Source organism: Microtus pennsylvanicus, chromosome 3, assembly GCF_037038515.1.
Source record: "Microtus pennsylvanicus isolate mMicPen1 chromosome 3, mMicPen1.hap1, whole genome shotgun sequence".
NCBI classification, from domain to species: Eukaryota; Metazoa; Chordata; class Mammalia; order Rodentia; family Cricetidae; genus Microtus; species Microtus pennsylvanicus.
Window position 1 is genome coordinate 48,886,792 of NC_134581.1, and position 26,889 is coordinate 48,913,680.

The 26,889-nt window shown below is 48.1% G+C and overlaps 1 protein-coding gene across 3 annotated transcripts in view; it reads left to right on the forward strand.

The window, feature by feature from the left end:
• Cgnl1 (cingulin like 1) overlaps positions 1–26,889 on the forward strand; it is a 162,306-nt gene that overhangs the window by 114,378 nt on the left and 21,039 nt on the right. For all 3 annotated transcript variants that reach the window (XM_075965306.1, XM_075965308.1, XM_075965307.1), the window contains 5 exons: positions 12,604–12,810; positions 13,522–13,626; positions 17,238–17,390; positions 18,212–18,382; positions 24,411–24,572. In XM_075965306.1, coding sequence (XP_075821421.1) covers positions 12,604–12,810; positions 13,522–13,626; positions 17,238–17,390; positions 18,212–18,382; positions 24,411–24,572 — 798 coding nt within the window. The remainder of the gene's footprint in view (positions 1–12,603; positions 12,811–13,521; positions 13,627–17,237; positions 17,391–18,211; positions 18,383–24,410; positions 24,573–26,889) is intronic.

Below are 26,889 nucleotides of genomic sequence, written 5' to 3' on the forward strand. Positions count from 1 at the left end.
TGTGAGCCTCCTGATGGAAGTGCCGGGAACAGAACTCATGTCCTCTGGAAGAGCCACAAGTCTTCCTTAATCATGGAGCCATCTTTCCAGCCCTGGCTTCCTTCCCTTTATTTTAACTGATGGGGGATCAATCAGTTAAAATTAATTTGATTTGGGGGATCAAACTCTGGTCCTCTTATTTGGACAGCAAGCATGCTACTGAGTCCCTCAGGCTCGCTTTTATGTTCTGGGCCAAAGCTAATCCCATGGTCACCCGTTAGTTCAAGAGGACAGGGAATAAGGATTTACAGGCAGCTGGAAGGCTGGAAAGAACTGGAAATAGTGGTGGAGTTAGCGTGTCCATGGGTCTCTTTGATCAACATCCAAGGCTGCTTCTTTCTGCAGAGTAACCTGGGGAAGTGCCCTAGGAAGGCCTGGCAGAGCCACACGAGAGCGAGAGCGAGCCTGGGTGTTCTCAATGGGCTGTCACTCCACCCCGCCTGCCTTTCCAAGCTCTTCTGAGGGGCAAAGGTGGCATTTTGTTCCCCACGGAGGAACAAAGGGGCAGGATGAGAATCATACCTATGGCCTGGGTGAGAACAGTTGATTCACAGGGCCAGAAGCCAGAGAGTCACCTGCCAACTTCCAGGCCCTGCCTGAAGGAAGTCTGTGATTCACGCTCTGGAGCATGCGGTGTGCGCAGTAATTCCTTCCTGGACACTGCGGCTGTTTACACAGCGGCTAGTGGTTTGACATTTGGCACTCTTACCTTTCATTTCTCCTGGTCTGTGTGGGGAAAAGAATGCCACCTGTGTTCTTAAGGAAACCAGACTGTGACTCCGAGGCATTGATATGTAGACAAAAACCTCAGAGAGAGCAGGTGGCCTCACCTGGGCCAGGAGATTTCTACTGCCGCCCCGGCTTTCCAGGCACCTCAGCGGGAGCTGGCTGTGGCCCCACTGAAGGCTGGCTTGCAAGGGGGTCAGAGAACCTCTTTAGGCTTGGTACCGGCTGCTTTCTCTTTTCTTCAGGGGAACAGCCACTTTAAACTAAAGGAGGAAATAAGTAAATGTCACTCTTGTGATGTGTGTTAACCCCAGGGTTGTAGGACTCAACCTGCAAGCTTGATTGCTAACAGCCTTGGTCTAGCCTCCTGATTCCCAAGATGACTTCAGTCAGTTCCTTTCCCCAGTTGTAGCCTTGGAGGTAAAAAGACAATTTGGCAATTTTCTGAATGGTCATTTGATCCCATTTGAGGATGCTAAGAACCCCTCCTACGAAATGTGAGGCCATTTGTTCGAGAGCTCTTAATGTGAGGTTTTAGTTTTAGTGTTTTTGTTTGATTGTTTTAGGGGTGGAGGAAGTACTCTCGTTGCCCAAGCTGACCTTCAGCTTCTGATCCTCTTCCTCCAGCTTGCACCGCTATGCAGAGTCTGATGGGATTAAAGGCATGCACCACTATCCCGAGTTTATGAACTCCTGGGCGTGGAACCCAGAGCTTGTGCATGTTAGACAGGCACTCTACTAACTGAGCTACAATCCCAGCCCTGCATTTAAAATTTTTAAAGTTCCAAGGTTCCTACCACTTTGAGTTGATCCTCAGCCTCTGTGGACATCTGATAGCAACAGAATAGGAAGGCAGAAGCTGCCCTTTCCCAAGTAACAAGTTCTATCAGGAAGGAAGACGTGGAAAGTGTGGCTTTGGAGACCTGTGTGGTCCCAGGCTGAACCTTCAGTTTATTTTGGAGGGGTGTCCACATCAGTGTGGGGACAGTGTGCTTGCTTAGCCACTTCAAAAATCCTGTTCAACTTGTCCAGCCTGGTCGCCGACAGCAAGCTGCTTTGTGACCTTTTGTAAGGTCCCGTGGCTGTCAGTGACGAAGTTAATCTCAACAAGGAGTCTAACCCTGTTTTATTTTCCTGCTGCTACCCTTGGCTTTTTCCCTCTGACGCAAGCTCAGGAGCGTGGCGTTGTCTGGGCGGAGTCTCTTCCGCAGGCAGTTCCTTGAAGCTAACAGTGGGGGATGTTGGAGTCTCTAAACAGATGTTCCAGGTGCTGGTCATAAGGTTAGCTTAGGAAGGTATTGTCTCATAAATATGTCGTGAGGCTCTCTCTGTCTTCAGGAAACTGAGAGAACCCAGAGAAACTGGAGCACATTTGGCAAGTGTTTCTTTTTAAAGAGGAGATGTTAAAAAATTAAATCTGGGAGCAGAGGAGAGAGCTTAGCTAATAAAGTGCGTTGTCTGCAGGCCTGGGGACCTGAGTTAGATCCTTCAGAGACCACACCAAAACATGGCATGCTCCCTTCCCTTGTTTTTATTGAGATGCCCTTCATATGACACAGACCCAACCATTTTAACTAATTGAAAATGGATAGCTCAGGGTTTTTGTTCACGATGAGAGCACTCAAGGCCACACTTCACAATGAGAGCACCCAATGCTACACCCCCAGCTTAATGCTGAAGCATCTTTCACTGTCCATCTCTCCACTCCCCAGCCTCAGTCAGTCATCAACCTACCTCTCTATGGGGTTTCTCCTCTGGAAATTTAACATGAGCACACAGCCTTTGGGGAAAATCAGTGTTTTCCCTATTTGGTTGAGAGAGATTTTATAAGAGTTATACTTACTCACTTATTATATGTTATACTGACTTATTGTCAGTATCTGAATATGTTTATTATGTGGTTTAAATGACAGCCTGTGTCAAGCACTCTCTGGGACCAAGTGTTGAGATACATATATATATAGCATATGTGTGTTTGCCTGCGTGAATATATGTGTAACACATGCCTGCAGTTCCTGCAGAAAACAGCATCAATTGAAACTGGAGTCACAGACAGCTGTAAGCCTCCCTGTGGGTTCTGAGAGCCAAACCTGAGTTCTTTGTAAGAACAACCGGTGCTTACTGCTAAGCCATCTCTCCAGCCCAAATATTAGGATTTTAGTACTGGGGTTTTTGTCTGGATCTGTGTCAGAATTATGGGCCTCTATGAGGTTGGATCTTGTGGCTTCTTAACCTCTTATAGTAAAACATGGCTTATTTATTTTACAAGGAAATTATGAAGGAAATGTGTTATGTATGCGCGTGTGTATATATATTCGTTTATCGTTGTGTGTACATGTGTGTTTATGATGTATGTGGGGTTGTATATGAGTCATGGTGTGTGTCATGGATGTCAGAGGATAACCTTGCGGAACTGGTTCTTTCCTTCCCCTTTTGCATAGGATCTAGGATTGAGCTCAGGTTGTTGACGCTTCCACCCACTGGACTATCTTGCCAGTCCCAGGAGACCGCTTACAGTTTTAAGCTTCATATTCACTGTGTTACTATAGGAATAAAAAAACCAAGATAACTAAGCAGGATAAAGAGGGGGCAGGAAGTATCTTTTAGGAGGTTCTGTATGCAGGAAAGTGACCACTTCAGCAACAAATGCACAGAATGGAAATGCATTTTTTTTCTTCTGGAAGCTTTGTCTGTTTAGCCTGAGGTATGGTGAATTAGTAACAGGAGGGGGAAAATGAACTGGTGACTTTATTCTGCTTTAGTGGCAAGAAGTTGCCTGCTGTCTTCTGCTCTGGGTGTTGTGGCAAGGACTCTGAGACCTGGCAGAGGGTGGAAATAACATGTGACCGTGACATGGCAGGAATGAAAGCCTTTGAAGTCCAAATTCGGCTGCACGATTGTCTGATACTGCCCGATTTCCTCCAGTTCCTTCTAGGTTCTTTAGGCTATCAGAAGTGGCAGGGACACCAAAACTAGCTAGATGGGCCTCGTATGTTGCAGAGGAAACTGAAGCAGATGTAAGCTCAAGAATTACCCAGAGTCATCATGGAAAGGATAGCAGAGTATGGACTAGAAGCCACATCTAACAAAAGGAAACTTAAGAGGAGCTCGGGGTTCTTGGCTTTGGAATCAGCTCTTCCTTAAAACTCTGAGATTTTACAAGCATAAAGGACTTGACTGGGAGATTTCAAGTTAAACTGGGACTCACACACAGCTGGAGGGCAGGAGAGGACAATGAGATGGGGTGTCACCAGTCTGACCCAGGACTTGTTAGAGACAGCATCTCAGGCCCTGCTCTAGACCTTGAGAGAGAATGAGCTTATATAGGTGACTCCTATGCTCATGAGAACTCAAACCACCATAAGCCAGAGACCAATGACTGTGAAATCTGCAGAGAGCTAGGAAGAGGGGTGGAGAGAGCCTTAGGAGTAAAACAAGCTTTTTATGTACCTAAATAGCTCACTGTCACTTTGGTGGAACCCTGAAGATAGTATAAGGGGTGTGACTTCCTACATCTTAGAGTGATAAAGGGATCTATTATCGGTCCCGGCTGTCATTGGGCCAAGGAGAGCAGCCATGCAGCTGAGTGGAGAAGAGACAGCAACCTCCCAAAGCAGGTGAACTCTGGGGGGCGGGAGGGTTGGGAGGGGGCAGCTGGGTGCCTCTCAGCCCAGCTCTTGCAGCCTCCACACTGGAGTGTGGGGTGGCCAGTGGCACGGAACTGACAAGCCAGCATTCTACCCCTGGCCTCCACGCCTCAGCTGTTTGCCCACATTCAGCAGAAAGTGAGACAGAAAGGAAACAAAAGCTGGCTGTGGCAGAAGCCCTGTTAATTAGTAAAGCCGGAAAGACTCTGCACTGTAGCCTGTGGGCCATCAAGAATAAGGCTGGCCAAGATGTCAGGCCTGAGCTCTGGAAGGAAAGGGTGGTCAGCCCCCCAGCTAAGCAGGACACTCAAGACATAGCCATTGGTGTGCTGTGCAGGAGTTTGGGGCTTGCCGTAAATGAACACATCCTACTGTTTCTGGGGCCAGGGAGATTCTCAAGCACAGATTAACTCGGGAAAGCGTGGCCTTTGCCAGCGGTCATTATTTTCAACGCATGGGGACATGGACAGAGACTGGGGTTTGGTCTTTCTGTGTCGTGATATTTGCACACCTCCCCCAACTCTCCACCCCTCACCTCTGCTACCACCTTTTAAATGAGTAACTAGAGCACATGGTTGAAAGGGAAGGATTTGAAAAGTGTGTAAATCCAGCAGTTCTGCGCATTAAAATACGCGGCTTGCTCCTTAGTCGCCGTCAGTTTCCCAGACAACATACTGGATAACGAGTTTACAGTTTTAATGGATGAGCTGGCCAGGAAACCTGACCTGCCCGTTAAAGACGATAGGCTTGTTCCTGCTCTGCACATAGTTGCTCTGGAAAGGCGAGAGGAACATCTCCATTGTTATTTCTTCCAAGAAGTGTAGGTTTGGGAGCTGGAGAAATGGCTTGGGGGTTAAGAGTGCTTGCTTAACCTCCCAGAGGACCAGAGTTCTGTTCCTAGCACCGACATTCACAAGTGCTTCTGAGTGTAGCTCATAGGTGGTGGTTCTCAACCTTCCTAATACTGTGACCCTTTAATACAGTTCCTCACATTGTGGTGACCCCCCCCACCATAAAATTATTTTGTTACTGTGATTTTGCTGTTATGAAATGTAGTGGAGAATATCTGATATTCAGGATATCTGATATGTGACCCCAAAGGGGTTGCAACCCAGAGGTTGAGAACCACTGCTCTAAGGGTTAAGTCTGCACTAACATGAGTGCATGCATGGGCACACACACACACGCATGCACGCACACGCGCGCGCGCACATGCACACACACATACATACATACAAATAAAATCTTTTGTTTTTTTAAAGTATAGGTTTGAGGGACCAGCAAGGTGTCCGTGGGTTAGGGCTCTTGCCACTAAGACTAAGATCCCGAATTCCATTCCTGGAACTGAGAGCATTGACTCCTACAAGTTGTCCTTCTGACCTTCGTACTCCTGACATGGTACATGCACACACCAATACACACAATCAAAATAAATAAATACATCTAAGAAGATTTGATTTGATTTGTGACTGGTGGACATGGCTAGCTATGGCTTGAAGCTAAGGTTGATAAACTACAGTGTGTGAGCCAGGTGAACTTCTTCTCTAGGGAAGCACATACAGGTATCGTTGGGCTGCTAATAATAACACATCCTCTGGAGGAGCCGGGACTAAGCTCTGCTGCCTATTTGCAGTAGTATGTGATCTCTCTCCCCCCCCCCCCCATCAGGCATTTTCCCAAGCAAAGGTGGGAATCCCATTCTGCAGCTGGGCTGTGCTTTGCTGTGATAAGTGGGTGAGGGAGAGGGTGCTTGGCAAAACCATGAGGTTCGAGTTGAATGTTCCTTGGATGCCAAACATCCATGATTGTTAATATAAACAGGTACGCGGTGGGCTGGGGAGATGATTTGCCTGGCAAGCACGCACTTGGACGTGAATTTGATCCACAGAGCCAAAGTGAAAATTCTGGGTGTGGCGTCCGGCACTTCTAATTCTAGTGCCTGGGAGATGGAGACAGGCAGATCTCTGGGACTGGCTGGCCGGCTAGTCTGTCCTACGTGGTGAGTTCCAGGATAATATGAAACCCTGTCTCAAAAGGAAAAAATAGTGCCTGAGGAATGACAACGAGGTTGATCTCTGGCTTCCAGATGCACCCCTGTGCACTTGCGCTCCCATCTCCCACCCCAAGTGCCTCGGCAGAGAGTTAAATGTCACAGCGGGAAAGGCGAGATTTGTAAAGGAGAAACCTGAGCCTGGAGATCTGCCGTCCACAGCCCCCGGGCTTTCTCTCTGCAGTGCACCACGGGCTCCTACACCTCCACGTTGGTTTGTGTCAATGCTGCAGGACCATTCATGCCATTGCAAAGTGCGGGGCTGCCTGTGCCTGTTCGCCCTCCTGACTCTTGGTGGTGAGAAGCAGTTTCTTCACTGTGTAAACCAACGTGAGAGAGCGGCCTTTGCTTTGTTTGTTCAGCTGCCGCTGGGCTCCGCTATCTCTCCCTGTGCAGAAGGGCCTGTGAACAGGCCGGGAGAAAGGTTTCCGCAGGCTGGAGGAGGTGAGAACTTGCCTGATTGTCCTCCGGGTGCCTGTGGTCAAAAGGGTTGAACTTTGAAAAGAATACACACGTTTATTTTATAAATGCGAGTCCATGTTGAATGCCTGTGGTTCAGGATGAAAATGTTATAAGAGTTTGCGATGGATAAGCTTGCCTCCACGTTTCCCACAGCCCCACTCCCCTTCCTCACAGCCAATCAAAACCACCAGGTCATAGTGAAGCCTAGTAGACACATCGCCACCTAGCTTGTTCACAGACCGGCTAGATGGCGTATTCTGCGCCTTGTTTGCTTTTCACGCTTACCCCCTTATCCCCCCCACTGCGTGGCGACATTGAACTGACGCAACACTGAATGACATTTAGCACGATTGCAGGCTTTTATGGTGCAGCGCCTCATTTTGTCTTGTTTTGTTTTACATCGTCTCACTTTGTAGCCCTGACTGGGCTGGCACTCACTACGTAGACCAGGCTGGCCTCAGACTCACAGAGATTCCCTTGTTTTCCCAGTGTTAGGATTAAAGGAGTGTACCACACCTGGCCATTAGGCTCATTTTGTTTTTACCATTTTACGTATGTGTAGGCTGTGGTTCAAGGCGAAAGTTGCTGTGCAAAGGGAACATGCCCTGTAACTTCAATGGCTACTACCGCACAGCCTTCTAGGCCCTTGAGCCAGTTTTTCACCCTACCAGCCATGTTTTCTGACTCTGCCCAAATGCTGTTACCAAAACGTTTACCTTGGTTGTCTGATAGATGGAAAAATTATCTTAATGCAACTTTTAGCCATGGTCCAGGCTTGGAAAGCAATAGTAGAAAACAGCCCATTCGCTTTGTGACCATGATACAGTGTAGGGATTTGAAGTTGCTGGATGGCAGGGAGTTGGAGTGGATTTTTGTTGTGTGACTGCCCGGTGGAGTGATAGAGTTGATAGGCTGTGACAAGCCCAGCTCTGTGAATCATAAGCATCGTCTTTGGATGTTCATCTCACAGCTTCTTCTTTCTGGTGCTATGGTCTCTCTAACCTTACCGTGACATCCAGGAAGTAAGACCAGTGAGTCACGGAAATGGCCCCAGCACTATAAATATGGCTTCCGTGTCTGTACCATGACCTTCTGGGTCAACAGGCCTTTGCCAGCTCTGACGTCTTTGCCACATGAACCGGACCCAGACATCACTAAGAACCTGGAAAAGATGATGTGGGAGTGGGGGCATTTGGGAGAGGGAGGCCTTGGAGAGCCTTCCTACACCAACTTTTTTTGCTTGGCTCTCGTGTAAAAGAGCCTTCGTGCGTCACTTGCCTTGAACGAAAGGGTATGGGGTTTGTTTGTTTTTAGATGCCAGGACTGTTGTAGAATTAGGTATGGTTCCAGGAAAAGGAAAGTTTGTTTTATGGTCTTTTTATAAAATAGTAAAGTAGGGGTGGTGGGGGAACAGGGGCCAGAGGAGCTTTCTGGAGCCATTTGCCGGCCAAGGCTCATGTTAAATGTTAAGCTATTTGTAAACACAATGTGGTTTACCACACTGTGAACACAGAGAAAGGCAAATTAGCACTTTGCAAATAATCAAAACAGTACTAAGTGTCAGGATATACACATGCTTCCCCAGAGCCAAACTCAGCCTGTGCCACTGTGGAGGCTCAGACTGGGGTGATCCTGCCAGCTATGAACTTACAGACCAAGTGCCCTTCTCTAAGTAAGCCTGGGTGTGTTTGTCAAAATCAAGGTTAAAACAGGCCTGGTTTCCACTGTCCTTCCTTTTCCCGAGACTTCTGGGGTAATAAAAACCTGCTGGCCACATGTATAAGTGTTCTTTCCTTCACCAAATGGTTTGGGCAGGCCTCAGGGCTCCCCTCCTCCTGCTTCTGCAAACCTTGTACCCTGGGCTGGAGAGATGGCTAAGAGCACTTGCTGCTCTTGCAGAGGACCTAGTTTGGTTCCCAGCACCCACATGGCAGTTCACAGCCACCTGTAACTCCAGGGGATCAAGTGCCCTCTCCTGACCTCTTCAAGCACTACCTGCATGTGATACACAGACATACACTCATTAAATAAAAAATCTTTAAAACAGCTAGACCTGTGCTCAGGGGTAGGCAAACAGCCTTTGTCCATCATCTCTACTCTGACTCCAGGTCTTCCCTGTGTTAGTCAATCTAAAAGAAAAAGAAAAGACAGCTATAATCTATAATTTACATAATGTACAACTCTGTAGTTTAGAGCATATTTGCACGATTGTGTAACCATTACTGTATTCAACATGTTTTCATTAATCTCAAATGAAAATGCATGTCTATTAGCAGACCCTCCCCACCTCTTCCCCAGCTCTTCCTCTAGCCCTGACCAACCATTAAGCTATTTTTCTCTATCTTTAGATTTATTATTCTAGACATTTCCTTCAGCATCAATATAGCGTCTTTCACTTGGCTGCAGCACAACGTTTGCTCTAGACACTACATGCTATGGTATGATTTGTGAGTCGGGCAAGGGACTAGAGATTGAAACACACACACACACACAACACCAAGAATGCCCCCTTTATTGTCTTCCAGGGCAGCTTATATAGGGTCTCCTTGACTAATGGCCATGCCCTAACTCTCAGCTGTAATCCCACCAGAAATCACTCCCCTGCCATCAGAAACTCCTCAGGGTCTCGTGCTCCCCCTTTTCTATATAATTAGACCAAGGTTCTGGACTGGCCCAGGACATGGCACAAATATGATAGCAATACGTTGGAAAATGCCCTGGTGAACATAGTCACTGTACAAGTTAGCCACAGCAGCCGTCTGGCTGATGGCAGTTCCAGCTGCCACAGAGGAGGCTGCCGCAGTGAGAGTAGCGGCCACTACAGTCAGGGTGATCCCAGTCTCTCTCGGCAGCATGGCTCAGCTCATCAGTAACAGTCATAAATGCTGGCCCCGAACTCCTCCTGCTTCTGCTTCCTTCAGCAAATCCTGCTGGCTGCGGTGGCTCCACAAGAACAGGCACCGCCTCCTGCCACTGCTGGGAGCCAGGCTGGCAAGTGGGCTGGGGACCTTCAGAGGCTACTGTGCAGAAAAGCCTGCTGCTTGTGTAGCAAACTCTTGGGCGTGCAGAGCCGGAGACCACCACCACTAACAGTGTCCCCCTCAGCCCCACAGTCTCCAGTAAACAATCATTTAGGGAATTTGGGCATTGTTCTCTCTAAACTACTTCCTGATGTTTATAGGGCAAAGTAATTTTTTGAGGGTCATCATAGCAACCTTTCGGGGGGGGGGGTCTTGGTCCACCAAACCACATTAATCTAGAAGGATTCCATAGGTCCTCATCTTCTATGGAAACAAAAGCAGAACCCCTTTTCCAAAGTAACAAATCCTTAGATCCACATTTTGAAATCTAGACATCTTTCTTAGCACTCCCCAGAATCAAATGTCTCTCTGCACTCCCGATTCTCTGTGCACATTCCATCTTTTTGAGGCCTTTAATTCACCCTCCCGCCTCCTCTTTATTACTTTCCTGCTGGCCAGTCTTCCGGAGGGCGTCCCTCAGAGAGTCCCTAGTTCCTGATCTCAACTCTGCCTCCTGTGGCGCCTGCACCACCTGGAACCGGTATCTAGCAAGAGTCTGGGGATGAAAAAACACATAGACACGTACCCATCTTCAATTCACCCTCACCATTCCCGAGGGCAATCTCTCAGGGATCCCTAGTTCCTCATCTTGCTGGGAGCCTCCACTTGGTATCATGTTTTCTGTTGTAGCATTCATTGGTATTTCATTTCTTTTTATGACCTGATAATAGTCCTTTGTATGACTGTACCACATTTTATTTACCCCCCCCCCACATATATTTGGATGTTTTTATTTCTCTTAGGCATATAGAAAAAAGTGAAGTAGCTAGCCATGAGGAAATTTGGTTTAACATTGTTTGGAGGAGCTGACAACTTTCCTACATGGCTACACAATTTTGAATTTTCTCAGCATTGTGCGAGGGTTTTTGTTTTTCCTTATCCTCCCTAGCAGTACGTGTGTGTGACTGTGACCCTGATTTGTCCTTCCCTGGTGGCTGACAGTACTGACCAGCTCTTCCCATGCCCATTCCTGGGTCTTCTTTGGAAACAAATCTATTTCTATCCATTGCCCTCATCAAGAATGGGTGGTTTGTGGGCATTGAGGAGCACGCCTTCAATTCCAGCTCTTGGGAGGTAAAGGTGGGTGGATCTCTGTGAGTTTGAGGCCAGCCTGCTCTACAGAGCGAGTTCCAGGATAGCCAGAACTATGTGAGAGACCCTATTCCAAATAACGGTGGTTTATCTTTTTATTATGAAGGTGAAGAATTCTTTACATATTTTCATATGATCTGATTTGTAAGTATTTTCTTTTATTCTGTGGGCCATCTTATCATCCTGGTGGTATCCCCAGTATTAAAAGTTTCTTACATCTCATGAACTACTCACATGGTGAGTTACAGGCTCACAACTACCTGTATCTCCAATCCTGGGGGATATAATGCCCTCTTCTGGATGCCGTGGGTACTTCACACATGTGGCACACATACTATATGCAGGCATACACTCACACACACAGAAGTCAATCTGTCCTCTTGTCATCTGTGCCTCTGGTACTGTAGCTGAGGAACCTTTGCCTAAACTAAAATCACAGGTATGCACTCCTGTGTCTTCTGAGAGCTTTAATGTTTTCAATTCTAGAATTTGGGTCCCTGACCCAGTTTGAGTTCATGTTGTGAAGGGGTGCTGTCTTCATTTGCTATTGTTTGTGAGAAGGTCTTGCGTAGCCCAGGCTAGCCTCAAATTCACTATGTAGCAGAGGATGACCTTGCCCTCCTTTCTCTTGTTTGTACCACCCTAGTGCTAAAGAGTGTGACTACCACACCCAGTAGATGTGGTGCTAGATACCAAACCCAGGACTTCATGCACGTTAGGCCAGCGATCTACTAACAGCTGTTGTGCCCCCAGCCTACCCATTTTTCCCATCTTTCAGGTTGGATGAGAATAGCAAGATAGAGAGCTAGAAAAGGGCTGAGCCACAGGCAAGGGCTGGCAAGCATTCTATGGAGGCCGTCCAATAATCTTCCAATGAGTGGGTGTGGTTATGCTCTTATGACCCTTCATCTTTGCATTAATTCCCCCCCCCCCCACACACACACAGCTCTACCCTGGCCCACATCTCATTTAAGAGCAGACGGCAGGCAGCAGTAACCTCCAGGTTGTCATTCACCCTGTCTTCTTCCCCTGCTAGTTAGCACTTTCCCCCTCAATACTGGGTGTTGAAATGAGTCCTGTAGCTGGGTGGTGGTGTCGCACGCCTTTAGTCTCAGCACTCAGAAGTTAGAGGCCGGAGGATCTCTGTGAGTTCAAGGCCAGCCTGGTCTACAAGGGTAGTTCCAGGACAGCCAGGACTGTTACACAGAGAAACCCTGTCTGCAGGTGGAGTAGAAAGAAATGAGTCCCCCAAACACCTCAAGTTGTCTACTGCCATGAATCTATATCTCCACCTTTTAAAAAAGTATATTCTGAGACAGGGCTAGCTTCAAACTCATCAAGTATCCCGGGCCAGCCTGGAACTTCCAATCATTCTGCCTCGTCCTCCTGTCCTTGGGATGGCAGACAAATGCCAGGAGGTTCCAGCTGCGGTACTTTTCAGACACCAGCTTCCCACAGGAGTTGGGGAGCACCTGTGAACACTTACTCCTTTGTTCTTTGTTCTTAGAATGTGGAGGTCCTGGCCAGCAGGAGCCACTTGACAGAGCAGAACCAGGCAGGGGCTGACCTGCGTGAGAAAGCGCTGAAGGAGGAGAACGAGAAGCTGCAGGGGAGGATTGCGGAGCTGGAGCACAGACTGGCCCAGCTGCAGAAGCAGATGGAGAATGTGAAAGGCGATGAGGCCCACACAAAGGAGACGCTCCACAAGTGCGAGGTGAGGCTCCTTGGGTCTTGGCCAGAGTGTGGCAGCCTGTACCCCTCTCTCCTGTGGTGATTTCAGGGTCGGGGATGGAACTGCCGGGATTGATTTGGGATGTCCAGGTGACCTGCAAGCATCTTTTGGAATGGTGGGAACAGGAATAATAAAACCAGGGTGGGAATCAGGGGCCTGGGTTGCACAGTACCCAGGGACTCCTGCGTCAGACATTAGACATCTTTCTGAGGCTCTGTGGGGACCTCTGAACACCTGAGGAGGCCATCTTCACACCACATTAGTCTGTCTCGATAAACACATCCTTTCTTTAGCACGTAGCTGATAATTTTGGAGATTTTAGCAAGCCAGTTATCTGCTTTACCAGAGCTTTGGAAGCTGTTAAGGAAAGAGGCGGGAAGTAACAGCAGTGGAAGGGGAGAGACACACTGGGTGCCCATCAGGTCACCTGCACACCTTTACAGCAATGCCTTGACCCAGTCTATCCCCTGCTGGAGTTTCTGAATCTCTGGGGATAAAACTTGGGTGTTTGTAATAAAGATAAAGAAATCACCAAGGTAACCCCGAAGGCCACATGTGGCTGGAAATGGGACTGCAGAGAGGCACACACCCAAGAGCCCAGCTGTTTATCTCGGTCCTACAACAGGTACACTGCAATCACAGTCATCTTCAGAGTGTGTCCCTGTGGTTCTTGACCCATCTGTCTCATTATAGAGTGAAGTCCAGCAGCTAGAGGGAGCCCTTGTGCATGCCAGACAGGAAGAAAAGGAAGCCACCTCTGCCCGAAGGGCGCTGGAGAAGGAGCTGGAGCGTGTGCAGGTAAAGCCCCCAAGGCTTGCCTTCCTCATCCTTGTAGGTAGACGTGGCCACTGGGCCTGTCCTTCCAGGGAATGCCTTCCACCTATGTAGCCACCCTGAGCTATTCATCTGGACTAGTGACTTGGAAGTAGGGGCAGCTGGTGATATCTGGACACGCGCTAATTGTCACACTGGGGAGATGCTGGTGAGTGGTGCCAGGATAGCCGGTGAGCATCCTAAAAAACAGGCCAGCTCCACAGCTGTGAGCTCTCTGATCCAAACATCACCATGTGGAGGTTGAGAAGGCCTTGTCCTTGGTGGGAAAGTTTTTGACAGTTTTGCAGAGATAAAATACAAACAGTGTGTGAAAGCAGGCTGAACCTGTCCCCAAGGCGGCAAGGAGTCGCCTCTCCACAGAAGCCAATTTCCTGTCTCCTCTGGGCACATGTGCGGTCCTTCAAGGCGGCTATTAAAAGGAGCAGGAAGAAGTCATTTCCTTGAGACCAGATAGCTATCTCTCTTCAAACCCAGAAGGTTCCTAGAATATGAGATTTTCCCGTTTGGATGTCAAGAAGACTATTTGAACTCCACTGCAGTCAAAGCCAGCACTAAAGTTGTAAATTGGCTTTTGCACAACAGCCTCAGCGTGACCCTGGTGTGTCTTCACCCTTTGAAATGCTGCCTAAATGTCCCTGGGGAGAGTTTCAGGGAAGGTGAGGGCTGACAGGCCGGCTCAGGCTCAAGACTGTTAAAGTTTTGCAGTGGGAACCCACTAGTCTTCAGGGTCAGATGCATACAGGGTAAGAGTCATACTTGGAGGCATGGTTCAGAGCTCTCACCACACGAGGCTAGTTCTCTTCAACAGTTATCCCCTTTGGTGTTGAGCAGGATTCACACTCGGACATCACCATGCCCGGCGTTTGCCTGGGTGCTGGGATCTGATCTCAGTTTCTCATGCTTGTACAGTGAGCACTTCACCCCTGAACCAGCTTCCCTGGGTCCCCTTTGCAGCTTTCACCTTCTTGGGGACAGTGCTGAGTGAGGTACTTCATCGCCACAGAGATGATGCCTCTAAGGCTAACGATACAAACCCACTGACTGATAGTGAACAAAATTTTCACATGCAGGCGGCTGGGGGATCACCAGGTGGGTCGTTCGAAGACACAACAGTTGGTGGCAGCCTTGAGCTGGGGACCATTATCTAATACTGGCTGCAGAGCCTTTGACTCCTGGATAAAGGACAGGAAGAAGGTGGCTTCTCAGAGGCCTTGAAGCCCAGTAGCTATGAGCCAGCCATGGAAGCAACAGCGTTTTCCCCTTCTGTCTCAATATGCAAAAGCCCACTAGGACAGGAGGGGCGAGGAACCGAGGATGAGCCCCGAGTGCCTTCCTTTAAGGATAAAACAAATATTTGAAAAAAGAAAATTAATACTTATTTGACTACCTCTTACGTTAGACTCAAGAAACAAGAGTGTGGCACCTCTTACACGGAATGCAAATTCTCAACCTCTCTACTGGAATCACAGTTTGGGGAACAGATTGAAATCCATAAGCTTGAATGTGAGGGTTATTCCGGATCATCTTAAAATGTCCCACAATTTAGAAATGGCGCCTAGAATAATGTTCTGCCTCCTCGCTTACCTAAGGAATATGTTCTAGAATCTGGAAGTCACTGCTGCAAAAATGTGTCTCAGCTTCACCCCCAAAGAAGCATGCTTGGGACCACTGAGTGTGTGCATGCACACATGCATACAGGACCCCGCAGGCATCTGTGGAAGCCAGGCGTTGATATTGGGATGTCTTCCTCTATTGCTCTCCATCTCATTTGAGACAGCGTCTCCCGTCTCTCATTGATCCTGTAGCTCCCCTTTCAGCTTAAACTGCTGGCCAGTGAGCCTCCCCTCCTCCAGGATCCTCCTGGTCTCTACCCCTTCACCACAAGGGTTACAGGCCCCCAAGGTATGAGATATCTTATGGCATTTTCAGGTGTTAATTGTAGTAAGTGTCACAGACAGAAAATCTATTCGATACCAGAATAAGCAGCTGCAATGACGGTCTGAGAAATCCGCATATGCTGGATGGGCCGCTGGGGTCCAGACCCAGGGTGGGTGACGCTGAGGTGCTTCCCTGGCAAGGAAGAAGGGCCTTGGTGTAGAGTGAGATGTAGCATGTGAGCCATGGGAGGCTGTGACGTGGGAATCGGCATGTCCGCTGATCCAGAGAGTCTGGATCGGGATCTAAGGGAAGGAGTGAGGTCATGGGGGCTCCAGAGGTGGAGCTGAGCTGGCTGCTGAAGGCTTTTACAGGGACCCATTGCTAGACCCTTGTATTTGTTGGTGCCCATGAATTCATAGTTTTCTTTTATTAATAGCTTCAATTGCATTATTCTATCATATTGTCACTGAAAATGCATTTGGTTGAATTTAACACAATTTTCTCTGACAGTTTCACACCTATGTACAGTGGATCATGGTCATAGTCTCTGCCTCTCACTTTCTTATGCTTCCCTCCCATGCCTGGTGACCCTTGCTTACTATCATGTCTCCCTTCAACCTGAGTTTAATTAACGTTGCTTGTGTGAGAATGGGGGAGGGGTTATTCACTAAGTGTGGGCAGCTTACAGGCAACTACACCACTGGAGAAAATAACTCCCTCCCAGGCCGGCAACCATTAACTGCCTTTAGTTCCTCAAGGAGGGTGGGACCTAGTGAGCCTCCTCCCTGACCCATGATGGGGTATTGAAAGGGAATTCACTGAAAGAAAGAAAGAAAGAAAGAAAGAAAGAAAGAAAGAAAGAAAGAAAGAAAGGAAGGAAGGAAGGAAGGAAGGAAGGAAGGAAGGAAGGAAGGAAGGAGAGAGACAGGGAGGGAGACAGACAGACAGACAGACAGGGCACAGGGCAGTTGGGGTTTCTGTTTGGAGTTTACTTTCTGGTCTGGGGAGGAGAAGGGAGAGGAGGGAGAGAAGAAGGAAGATGGAAGGGGTTGTCACCACCCAGTGAGGCTGATTCTATCCTGTGGAGAAACTCTAAGGAAAGTGATCTCAAAGATGTGAATTACCCTGAGGCGATGGTGGCCACACCTTTAATCCCAGCACTCAGGAGGCAGAGGCAGGAGGATGTCTGTGAGTTCGAGGCCAGCCTGGTCTACAAGCAGAGTTCCAGGACTGCACAGAGAAACCCTGTCTTGAAGTCTTCCTGTACTAGGCTGGAGACTGAGCTCAGCTGGTAGAGTGCTTGTTGAGTTGGTTTAGGCTGGTCTTACGGTATCATTGCCCTGTTTTGAGAGCAAACATTCAGCTATAAGGGTCTAACCTGAACCCCACCAGCCATGGTGGCTGCTGATGAATTCCCGTATGGTATTCTTCCAGCTCTATTCCTGTGGAGGTTCTCTCTCTCTCTCTCTCTCTCTCTCTCTCTCTCTCTCTCTCTCTCTCTCTCTCTCTCTCTGTCTGTCTCTCTCTCTGTCTCCTTTTTGTTTCTTTGGTCCCTGATCCCCTTGATTCTTTCCCCTTTGCAGAGGTAACAGGTTTCATTGCTTTTGAGGTGTGACTGTGAAGTCCCCCCTTGCCACCCGCGGGAGAGGACGCCAGGAAGGCAGGTGACAGCATTGTATTTTCCCTACTGTCTCCAGAGAGAGCTGACCCAGACCACCCAGGAGCAGAAGGAGCTGTTAGAGAAACTCCAGGAAGAGACTGAGCAGAAGGAGCAGCTGAGGAAGCTGAAGAACGAGATGGAGAGCGAGCGATGGCACCTGGACAAGACCATCGAGAAGCTGCAGAAGGAGGTGAGGGGCTGGGAGGGTAGAGCAAGGGTCAAGCCGGCCCAGGAGATTCCAAGCACTTTCTCCCGGGAAGGCTCTGGAAACCCTCAGTTTCCCCAAGTACAGATGCACCTGGGCATTGCAGAACCCCTGCAGCCATTCTTTGGACTTGTTGAAAATTCCAGATACCGAGAAACTTGTCTAAAAAAAATAAAGGCTGAAAGCCTCAGGGCTCTGAGCACCTGGTCACCTGGTAACAATAAACAGATGGCCTAGTGTGGACACACTTAACCAGCGTTCACTGAGCTGCAGTTGAGGCCTCTGGGCAGAGTCTGCATATTTGTCTCTCTCTCTGACATATCTAGGAACGCCAAAGGCAGTTTCTAAAGCCCTCAGCTCACCTCTGCCCCAAAACACAGGGAAAGGCACGAGGCTGCCAGCTCCCTTCCGTCTAGGAATGTATCTAGAAGGCTGCCGTTTTCTGACACCTACTGGTGCAAGGCATTTTGCTAGTGACTTGTTTAGCTCTGACTAGAATTCTATGCTTGGGTTTTGTCTAAACTCTGGAAGGTAGATATGATTTCAGTGTTTCCCAAAAAGACAGTGCCAAGGCCTTTAGTGGTTAGGGATGTAGCTCAGTCATACTGGTTGGTGGAAAGCAAAGCTGTGACCTCAGGACTTTGTGTCCAGTCACCATGGCAGGGTTAGTCAGACCCAGGCAGCTCAGGGTCTGGCGCTTGGTGGCCTTAGAGGAAGCGTCAAAGGTAGGGAGCAGAGGAGATGCTCTCCTTGTTGGAGGGACTCCGGCATGGCAGGACCTGTTCAGGCTACCCCATTTCCTTCAGATGGCGGATATCGCCGAGGCCTCACGCACATCCTCTTTGGAGCTGCAGAGGCAGCTGGGTGAGTATAAGGAGAAGAACCGCCGGGAGCTTGCGGAAATGCAGACTCAACTGAAGGAGAAAAGCCTGGAGGTGGAAAAGGCCAGATTGGCAGCTGTGAAAATGCAAGATGAGGTAATGCCTGCCGGGTAATCTTCTCCTTTATCTCTTCTTGAGAATGCGAGGCTTCTGTTGCTGGGGCTGGGCAGGGAGGGAGATATTCTTAGGGCAGCTTTGGGGCTTGCTTTATTCTCCATTCGCTAGCGATTACAAGCAGGTGGCATCTAAGACACAAAACTCCCACTGGCTCAGAAGCGAAACAGACACACCTTTAATTGGGCCACGTTCTGGCCAAAACTTCCATCCAAAGTTTTCTGCCTGAAAAGATGAGCCACCTTTTATGGAGCAAGAATGTTGTCTCCATCTGTGTCCAAACATGTCATCCACCTCTAGGTCCTCCTTTATTCCTAGAACAAGATGGCAGGGGATGACTAGATTCTTTTAACAATCATTTTCTAAAAAGATTTAATTATTTATGTGTGAATGTGTTTTTCCATGTGTATGTGTCTGCGTGTTTGCATACATGTATGTACGAGTACCCATGGAGGCCAGAAGAGGGCGCTGGAACTTTTGGAGCTGGATCTGCCAGTGTTGTGAGCTATCTGACCTTAGGTGTAGGCGCTAGGATCAAACTCTGGCCATCATTATTGAGCAACAAGTGCTCTTAACTACTGAGCCATCTCCATCTCCAGTCTTGCTAATCATCTTTTGACTTTTATTGGGGTGGTCAGGTAGATAAGAACGTGATAGCCACAGCAAAATAGACTAACAGATGTTCTTAGGGACCAGGCATGTGGCTCAATGGTAGAGTGCTTGCCTAGACTTGGTTCAGTCTCCGCGTCTTAGGAATCTGTGAATGCTGAGATAATTAAAGCATACTATTTTGTTCATCGTCAATCATTATTATTTATCATTGTGGTGTATGATGTGTATGTGAGGTTGAGTGCCAGAGTCAGTGTGTGGAGCTCAGGGGACAACTTTGTGGAATGGGTTCCCTCCTTCTGTCTTTACAGGGTGAGGGGACAACTTTGTGGAATGGGTTCCCTCCTTCTATCTTTACAGGGTGAGGGGACAACTTTGTGGAATGGCTTCCCTCCTTCTGTCTTTACAGGGTGAGGGGACAACTTTGTGGAATGGGTTCCCTCCTTCTGTCTTTACAGGGTTCGGGGATCAAACTCTGATTGCCAGGCCTGTGCCTCAAGCACCTACCTGTGAGCCATCTTGGCTGCCCTAAAAACATTTTTGGTTTTATACCTAAAAATAATAGGCTGGGCAGTGGTGGTGCATGCCTTTAATCTCAGCAGTAGAGAGGCAGAGGCAAGTGGATCTCTGTAAGTTCGAGAACAGCCTGGTCTGCAGAGTGAGTTCCAGGACAGCCATGGCTACACAGAGAAACCTTATCTTGGGGAAAAAAAAAAGAATAAGACTAGAACAAACTGGGTGGTGGTGGCTCACACCTTTAATATCAGCACTTGGGAGGCAGAGGCAGGTGGATCTCTAAGTTTGGGGCCAACCTGGTCTTCAAAGCAAGTTCTAGGATGGCCATGGCTGGATGATGATGATGATGATAATGATGGAGCCAAGAAATGCAAATCTTGCATTCTTGACCTGGGGAGGGAAAATTAATGGGGAAGGGTTGGGTGTTCTTATTTTCACAGTAAGCTGGAGGCTTGCCTGTTTCTTTCTGCGTGTCTGTCTGTCTTTCATGGCAGTTCTCCTGCCCCATGTTCCCGTGTGCTAGGATTACAGGTGTGAGCCACCACACCTGGCTGTGATTCTAGCCTGTGCCGACTGAATGGCCCTGAACAAGCTGTCTCAGTTTTCTTCTTTCTACATTAGTGGCTTATTGATGGAGATAATGCATGAAGTGATATAGTGAAGGCCCCAAGATCCCGGACATTCGATACAGGCTTCTCTCTTTCCCAAGGCTTCCCCCTGCACACACACAGTGTGAGGAGCCCGCAGATTCCACAGGAAAACAAGTTTTCTTTAAAACAGAACAAATCAAAAAAGCTTTTAATTTCTTTGATGATCAAAAGAAGGTTTGCCCTGAGTCAGTACTGAACCCATCGAAGAACAATGGATATTTATGACATATTTCAGACACTTCGAAAGGATCCTGATAGCAGATTCCCTCTGCCTTGGGTTACAAGATACAGGACTCCGAGAAAGTTGGAACAGGCACACTGACATCACAGTACCCTTTGCTATGAAAAAAAAAAACATATTTTCATTTTTATAGCAGTTGGGTGCTGGGGTCAACATTTGCCAGAACACAGCAAATAACCTGGTCTGTTTTAACTTCAAGAGACCACAGTGTCACTGTGACCCTGCACAGGGATCCACACGGCTATTTGTGTAAAGGTTGTCAGGCTAGATACTTTGGGGGAGAAGGAAACATGAAGATTCTTGAGACAAAGAAGCAGAAGACCGCAGAGATTAGGTAAGGCCAGACGGAGACCAGGCCTCTCTATTTAAAAGAGAGAGAAAGAGCACAGTGGGACTGGGGAGATGGTTTAGCAGTTAAGAGTACTTGCTACTCTTGCAAAGGACTGGAGTTTACTTCTCAGCACCCATATCAGGAGGCTCACAACCACCTATCCTATCAGTCTAGGTCCCAGAGATCAGTGCCCTCTGCTGGTCAACTTAGACACCTGCATGCTTGTGTACATGCACATATACACATAAATATACATATAATATTTTTAAAAAAGCATATATATGTGTGTATTTATTTCTGTTTTTTAAAAAATATGTGTGTGAGTGCTCTATCCGCATGCCAGAAAAAGGCATCAGATCCATTATAAATGGTTGTGAGCCACCATGTGGTTACTGGGAATTCTGGACCTCTGGAAGAGCAGCCAGTGCTCCTAACCACTGAGCCATCTCTCCAGCCCCTTCCTTTTCCTTTTTAGAAAGGGTGTGCTTTCTCAAGTTTTCTATTGGTGTGGCCCTTAAAGATAGTTTTGTATTTGAATGGCAGAGATTTCTCATCTCTCTGAAGGAAAAGGAGGCAGATGCCACCCCTCTGATACTGAAGTCAGAACCTGTAAAGCAGAAGTGAATTAGGGAGTCAAGATCCCTCTGGACCCTTGAATGGCTCGTTTATCTCTGTTCACTGCTCCTCTCCCCGAGTGACTCTTTAGTTGAGTATGGCTATGGGTTTGCACAGAGCTGGGTACTGGCTGCCTTTGCCTGAGAGCAGTTTGCTGCTGGCTACCGTTCTGCCGGCGACGTGAGACACTGAGGTTCTGATGAGGGTGGTCTTTAGGAAGTAAGGCCTAAAGTTCACCATCTTTACTTCATCTTCTAAGTCCTGCCTAACTACTTAAAGGTAGCACTGACAGGTTCAAAAGTTACTTGCTTCCCTTCATCCCCATTGGCAGATACTATTATATACGGCAATGGGTCTCCTGACATTTCACATGTGTCTGATGTCTTCTGATCTGAGTCACCCCCAACCCTTTGTCTCCTCCTTCCTGCTGCTCCCCTGCTCTTCTCACCTGGCCCTCCCTCTACGTTCACGTCTGTGTGTCCCTGTCAGTTTAGGGTTGCTTTTAGGAACATGGCGAGGAGTAGTTTACAGGCACATGGGCAACTTCACAGTGGCTCCACCACTGAAGAAGGTGTCCCCCCCCCAGCCATGGAGAGGTGGGGCTGTGTGAGCCCCCCCCCCCAGCCATGGAGAGGTGAGGCTGTGTGAGCCCCGCCCCCAGCCATGGAGAGGTGGGGCTGTGTGAGCCCTCCCCACAGCCATGGAGAGGTGGGGCTGTGTGAGCCCCCCCCCCAGCCATGGAGAGGTGGGGCTGTGTGAGCCCCCCCCCAGCCATGGAGAGGTGGGGCTGTGTGAGCCCCCCCCAGCAGCCATGGAGAGGTGGGGCTGTGTGAGCCCCCCCCCCCCAGCTCTCTGATGGAATGTTAGTGGGTCTGTCTTGTGCAGGTTAATCCCAGCTGCTGAGTGTAGTGACCACATCATGCTTGTGACAATGTTCCCCAGCACTCCACCCCTTCCTCTGGCTCCTCCATTTTTTCTGTCTCCTCTTCTGTGAGGTCCCTAAACCTGGGAGGGGGGATGCAGATGTCCCATTTAGGACTGCCTTGCTTACTTTCAGTTCAGGGCAAGTTTGCTTTTAAACGCTCAGTGGAGCGAGTGTTCCTTATCTGACAGACTTGGTACTAGAAGTATATCTGCTTTCAGAGATTTTGGAATATTTGTGTAGATTTTTCTTGTCATTTCCAATTTAAAAAAATTCCACAATCAAAAATGTCTTTTAGGGCCAGGCGGTGATGGCGCACGCCTTTAATCCTAGCACTCGGGAGGCAGAGGCAGGTGGATCTCTGGGAGTTCGAGGCCAGCCTGGTCTACAAGAGCTAGTTCCAGGACAGGAACCAAAGCTGCAGAGAAACCCTGTCTCGAAAAACCAAAAAAAAAAAAAAATGTCTTTTAGTTTTGGATCTGGAGTATTTGATATTTGGCTTTTTTGTGATTTATGTCTATAATTATTTAGCCTGCATGTATATAGGTATACACATATGTGCCTGGTGCCCAGGGGTATCAGGAGAAGGTATCAGATCCCATGGAACTGGAGTTACAGATGGCTGTGGGCTGCCACGTGGGTTCTGACCGCCAACTCCCTGGAAGAGTAGCCAGTACTCTTAACCACTGAGCTGTCTCTCCGGCCTTGCAGTTTTGAACTGGGGTGTGTGTGTGTGTGGCGAGGTATGCTCAGCCTGTGCTAGCTGTTCTCTCCTCTTGCCTGTCCCACTCCCTGGAGGGCCCTACTGCTGTAGGAGACAGACCCTACTGGTGGAAGGAGGGGGAGGGGCATGCTAAGTATCAGGAGAGGCGTGGCAGAGGATGCCAAGAAGGAAATCTGGGCTGTATATTTGATTGGCATTCTTTCTGATTTTTATTTTTGGGTTACCTTCCGGGTCTCAAATGATATTATCCCTATGTTGTGATGAGGACATTGAGCCCTGGAGTGGTTTAGTGCTCCTCGGCCATGTTTCAAACCTCCGCACCCAGAGCGCCCGTTCCATTCTCTGGATGACGGTTCCTGTGATGTCGCTCAGTCTCGCTCACCATCACCACCCAAGCCAGCCTAGGGCCTGTGTCCAGCGGTTGTCTTCTTCCAAGTCGACCTATGCTGGAAATGGCTGGTGTTCTGTCAGCCTCCAACAGAATACAATGCGTCCAACCTCCCCAGGTCTTCCTACATTAGCATGGTGTTTTGTGGATTTTCTGTGAACTCGCTGAAGGAATAAACCTCGGTGATGTTCTATGCTCAGCACTGTGGATTCTCCAATCTCCAGGAGGGTTTGATATTGGCAACCAAAGAGTCAGAGTTGAGCCTCATTGAGTCAGCCCACGGGAGTGGGGAGTTTGAGGTACGCCCCCCCCCTCCGCTGCACCGAGGTGCTGGCTCTTAAGACTCAAACTGTTGTCCATTCCTCAAAACTATTAGATGAGCGCCACCTTGTGGATGAAAGGAGCACTGCAGTGATCGCCGATCATTTTCTACACAGCAATGACTGTTGCCTAATGAATGTGATTATGTTCTCGGATTTTATGCCTGCTGGTTGCTTAGAGACCATTAATTTAGTTTTTATTTTAAACCTTTAAACCTCCCTTGAGACAATTCCAATACAAGAACACTTAGCTACTTCAGTGACTTTCAAATAAGTGCTTTTGACCATGACCTTCAATGCACCTAATGGCACATTCATCCATACAAACGTGTTAATACCTAATACAAAACATCCCAATGCTTGTTCATACTCTGACTTTTTATGTGTTCTGTGTAATTGAGATAGTCAACATCTAATCAGTTGACTTTATAACTTAATAATTTACTGTTTACAATAATTACTGTTTATTTTATAAAATGGAAAGCTGAAGCCTGGAGAGAGGTGGAATTTGCTCCTCTTTGCTTCGGGGTGGGCCTGTGCACTCTGTTTCCTGGTCTCGAGCCGGGCATCCACCTGGTATGCAGACATGTATGCAGGCGTGTGTTATTTGTCATGGGCAGAGTTACCAGCAAACTGTGGTTCAATCGCTGCCACTTCCACACCCACGGAACGTCCCAACACCCTCTCCTTCCAGTTGCGCCTCAAGGAGGAAGAGTTGCGGGACTACCAGCGGGCTGAGGACGAAGCGCTCACGAAACGGAAGCTTCTGGAGCAGTCGCTGAAGGATCTGGAGTACGAACTGGAGGCCAAGAGTCACCTCAAGGATGACCGCAGCCGGCTCATCAAGCAGATGGAGGTGTGTGGGTACAAGGCAGGAGCTGGGCTGTGGAGAACATGTCTGGGCCACCGGGGAATGTTTCCTCTGTGGGATGTCTTGGGTTTTTTACTCTTTCTAGCTTGACATTTTAAGATCTTTTCTGTTGTGGGGAGGTGGTTTATCATCTTGTTGTGTGTCAGAGCTGGAAGGAGTGAAGGGTGTAATTTAGTCTACTGGCTTTGAAGAAGAATTTAGTCATTGCTTTGAAGAAGATATAAGTCGCTCCCCAAAGATGGTACTTAGCTATTAGCGCTGGGTCCCTTCAGCAATGATGCCCCTACGGGAGGCTACAAGACTGCTGACTGGCCAGTCAGGATCCACACTGTGCCTTAGATTCCAAACCACCCACCCCAAACCACACAGTCCTTTTTCCTGGCCCATCTTTCTCTGTGTGCCTATGTATCATTGCCAGAGCTATCAGCAAACTATGGTCCAATTCATTGCTCTTTCTGAGACTTCTCAGAGCAGACACCAGTTGAGGGTGAGTATTCATAACCCTAATACATAATCCTTGAGGAAAAAAGGCAAAACCATATAAATAAAATACCAGAACCTCAGTGTCCATGGTCCTCTGAGATGATGGGAAGAACCTGGATTGCTAAACAGGAATAATTTGTAAGAGAAGAATTGACCCTAAACCAGAAACAGATGTGTGCCCCCACTACAAGCAGAATTTAGAGAATAAGAGAGAGACTGAAAAATAAGCCTCAGACTTTGGGGGGCGACATTAACATTGTGAGGGTTTTGATAAAAGACAGGCATGGCGCTCAAGGCCAGTGAGAGTTGGCTTAGGCTCAAAATCAATGAATTCCTCATTCAGCTTTGCAAATAAACAGAAATCGCTTTTTCAGAGCTCCAGGGCGCTTCACAGTTTGTATTTAGGAAGTGAAGTTTGAACCCGTGGAGATTTTATTAGATGGGCCTCGCTCAGAGACTAGAGTAGCCTGATGGGGCTTTTACTGTTTTGTTTATGGGGCTGCTGTATTTTTCTAGTATTTTCTTTCTGATCTCTTTAGGGGGTCACTTTCAGATAAGCCAAGGTCCACCTAGTTAACTAGAAATGGATTGCTCTAGGGCCTCGATACCCTGGTTAAAAGCAGCTGGCTGGGCTAGGGAGACAGCTCCATTGGTGAAGTGTATGCTATATAAGCAGAGGACCTCTGTTCAGATTCCTAGCATACATGTCAAAAGCTCATCATGTCAGGGTACATCCCAGGGCCAGGCAGACAGACAGGAGGATCCCGGGGGTTGGCCAGTAAGTCTACCCTACTTGGTGAGCCCCAGGCCAATAAGAGACCTCTGTCTCCAAAAAATAAGATAGCGATTGAGGAAGACACCTGACACTGACCTCCGCAGTCCGCTTACCTATGGTATCAAGTAGTGAACAAGGAGCTTTGGTATACTGAGCTCTGGCTTAGACCTCATATGTTGTCTGGACAATACGGACTGGAAGCAAGAAAAAAGAACCTAAGAAGTGACTTTAGGGCTCTGGAAAGATGGCTCAGCAGTTTAGTGCACACACCACTCTTGCAGAAGGTTCAGGTTCAATTCCCAGCACTGATGTTGAGTGGTTCACTGCTTCCTGCCACTCCAACTCCATGAAATCCAATAGGTGCCCTCTGCTGGCCTCCTCTGGCACCTGCACTCACATGCATAGACACCGAACTAAAAATAAAACATAGATCTCTTAAACATAAGTGATTTTAGCTGAAATCAGATTGGTGGTTATATCATCTTTGAGTCCAGAATGTTCTTACTAACAAGGCATGTCCTCTGGGTCACCTCAGGTCCCGAAGCAGCAGTGCAGCTAAACACCACTGAGAGTATTTCTCCACTTGTTCAGCAGTGATGGCTTCTGGAGGTCCTACCACCATGAAAGGCGCCTGAGGGGAGTTGCTCTAAGAGGCCAGGGCCATGTTGCTATGCTACATGCCTTTCCCATTCCTTCACCGAAACTTAACCAGTTCTCAGGTCTCGAGCTCACCCACAATGAATTTTTTACATTTCAGTCCTAGGTGGCTGAAGCTCCATGGATATTTTGTGATTTCTGAGTGACCTGGATGGATCCGTAACTTCAGGCAGGGCCAGCCAGGTCCTGAGTTAGTTTCTGCTCCCAGGAGAGAGCTTTTAGGTTTCTTTATAGGTTTTGACATTATCTTATCTTATTTATTATTGTGTGTATGTGCATGCCAGCGCATGCCACGGTATGAGTGTTGGGGACAGAGGACAGCTTTGTTGAGTCAGTCCTCTTCTTTTTCATGTGGACTCTGTGGAGTTTGAATTCTAGTCTCGGGAT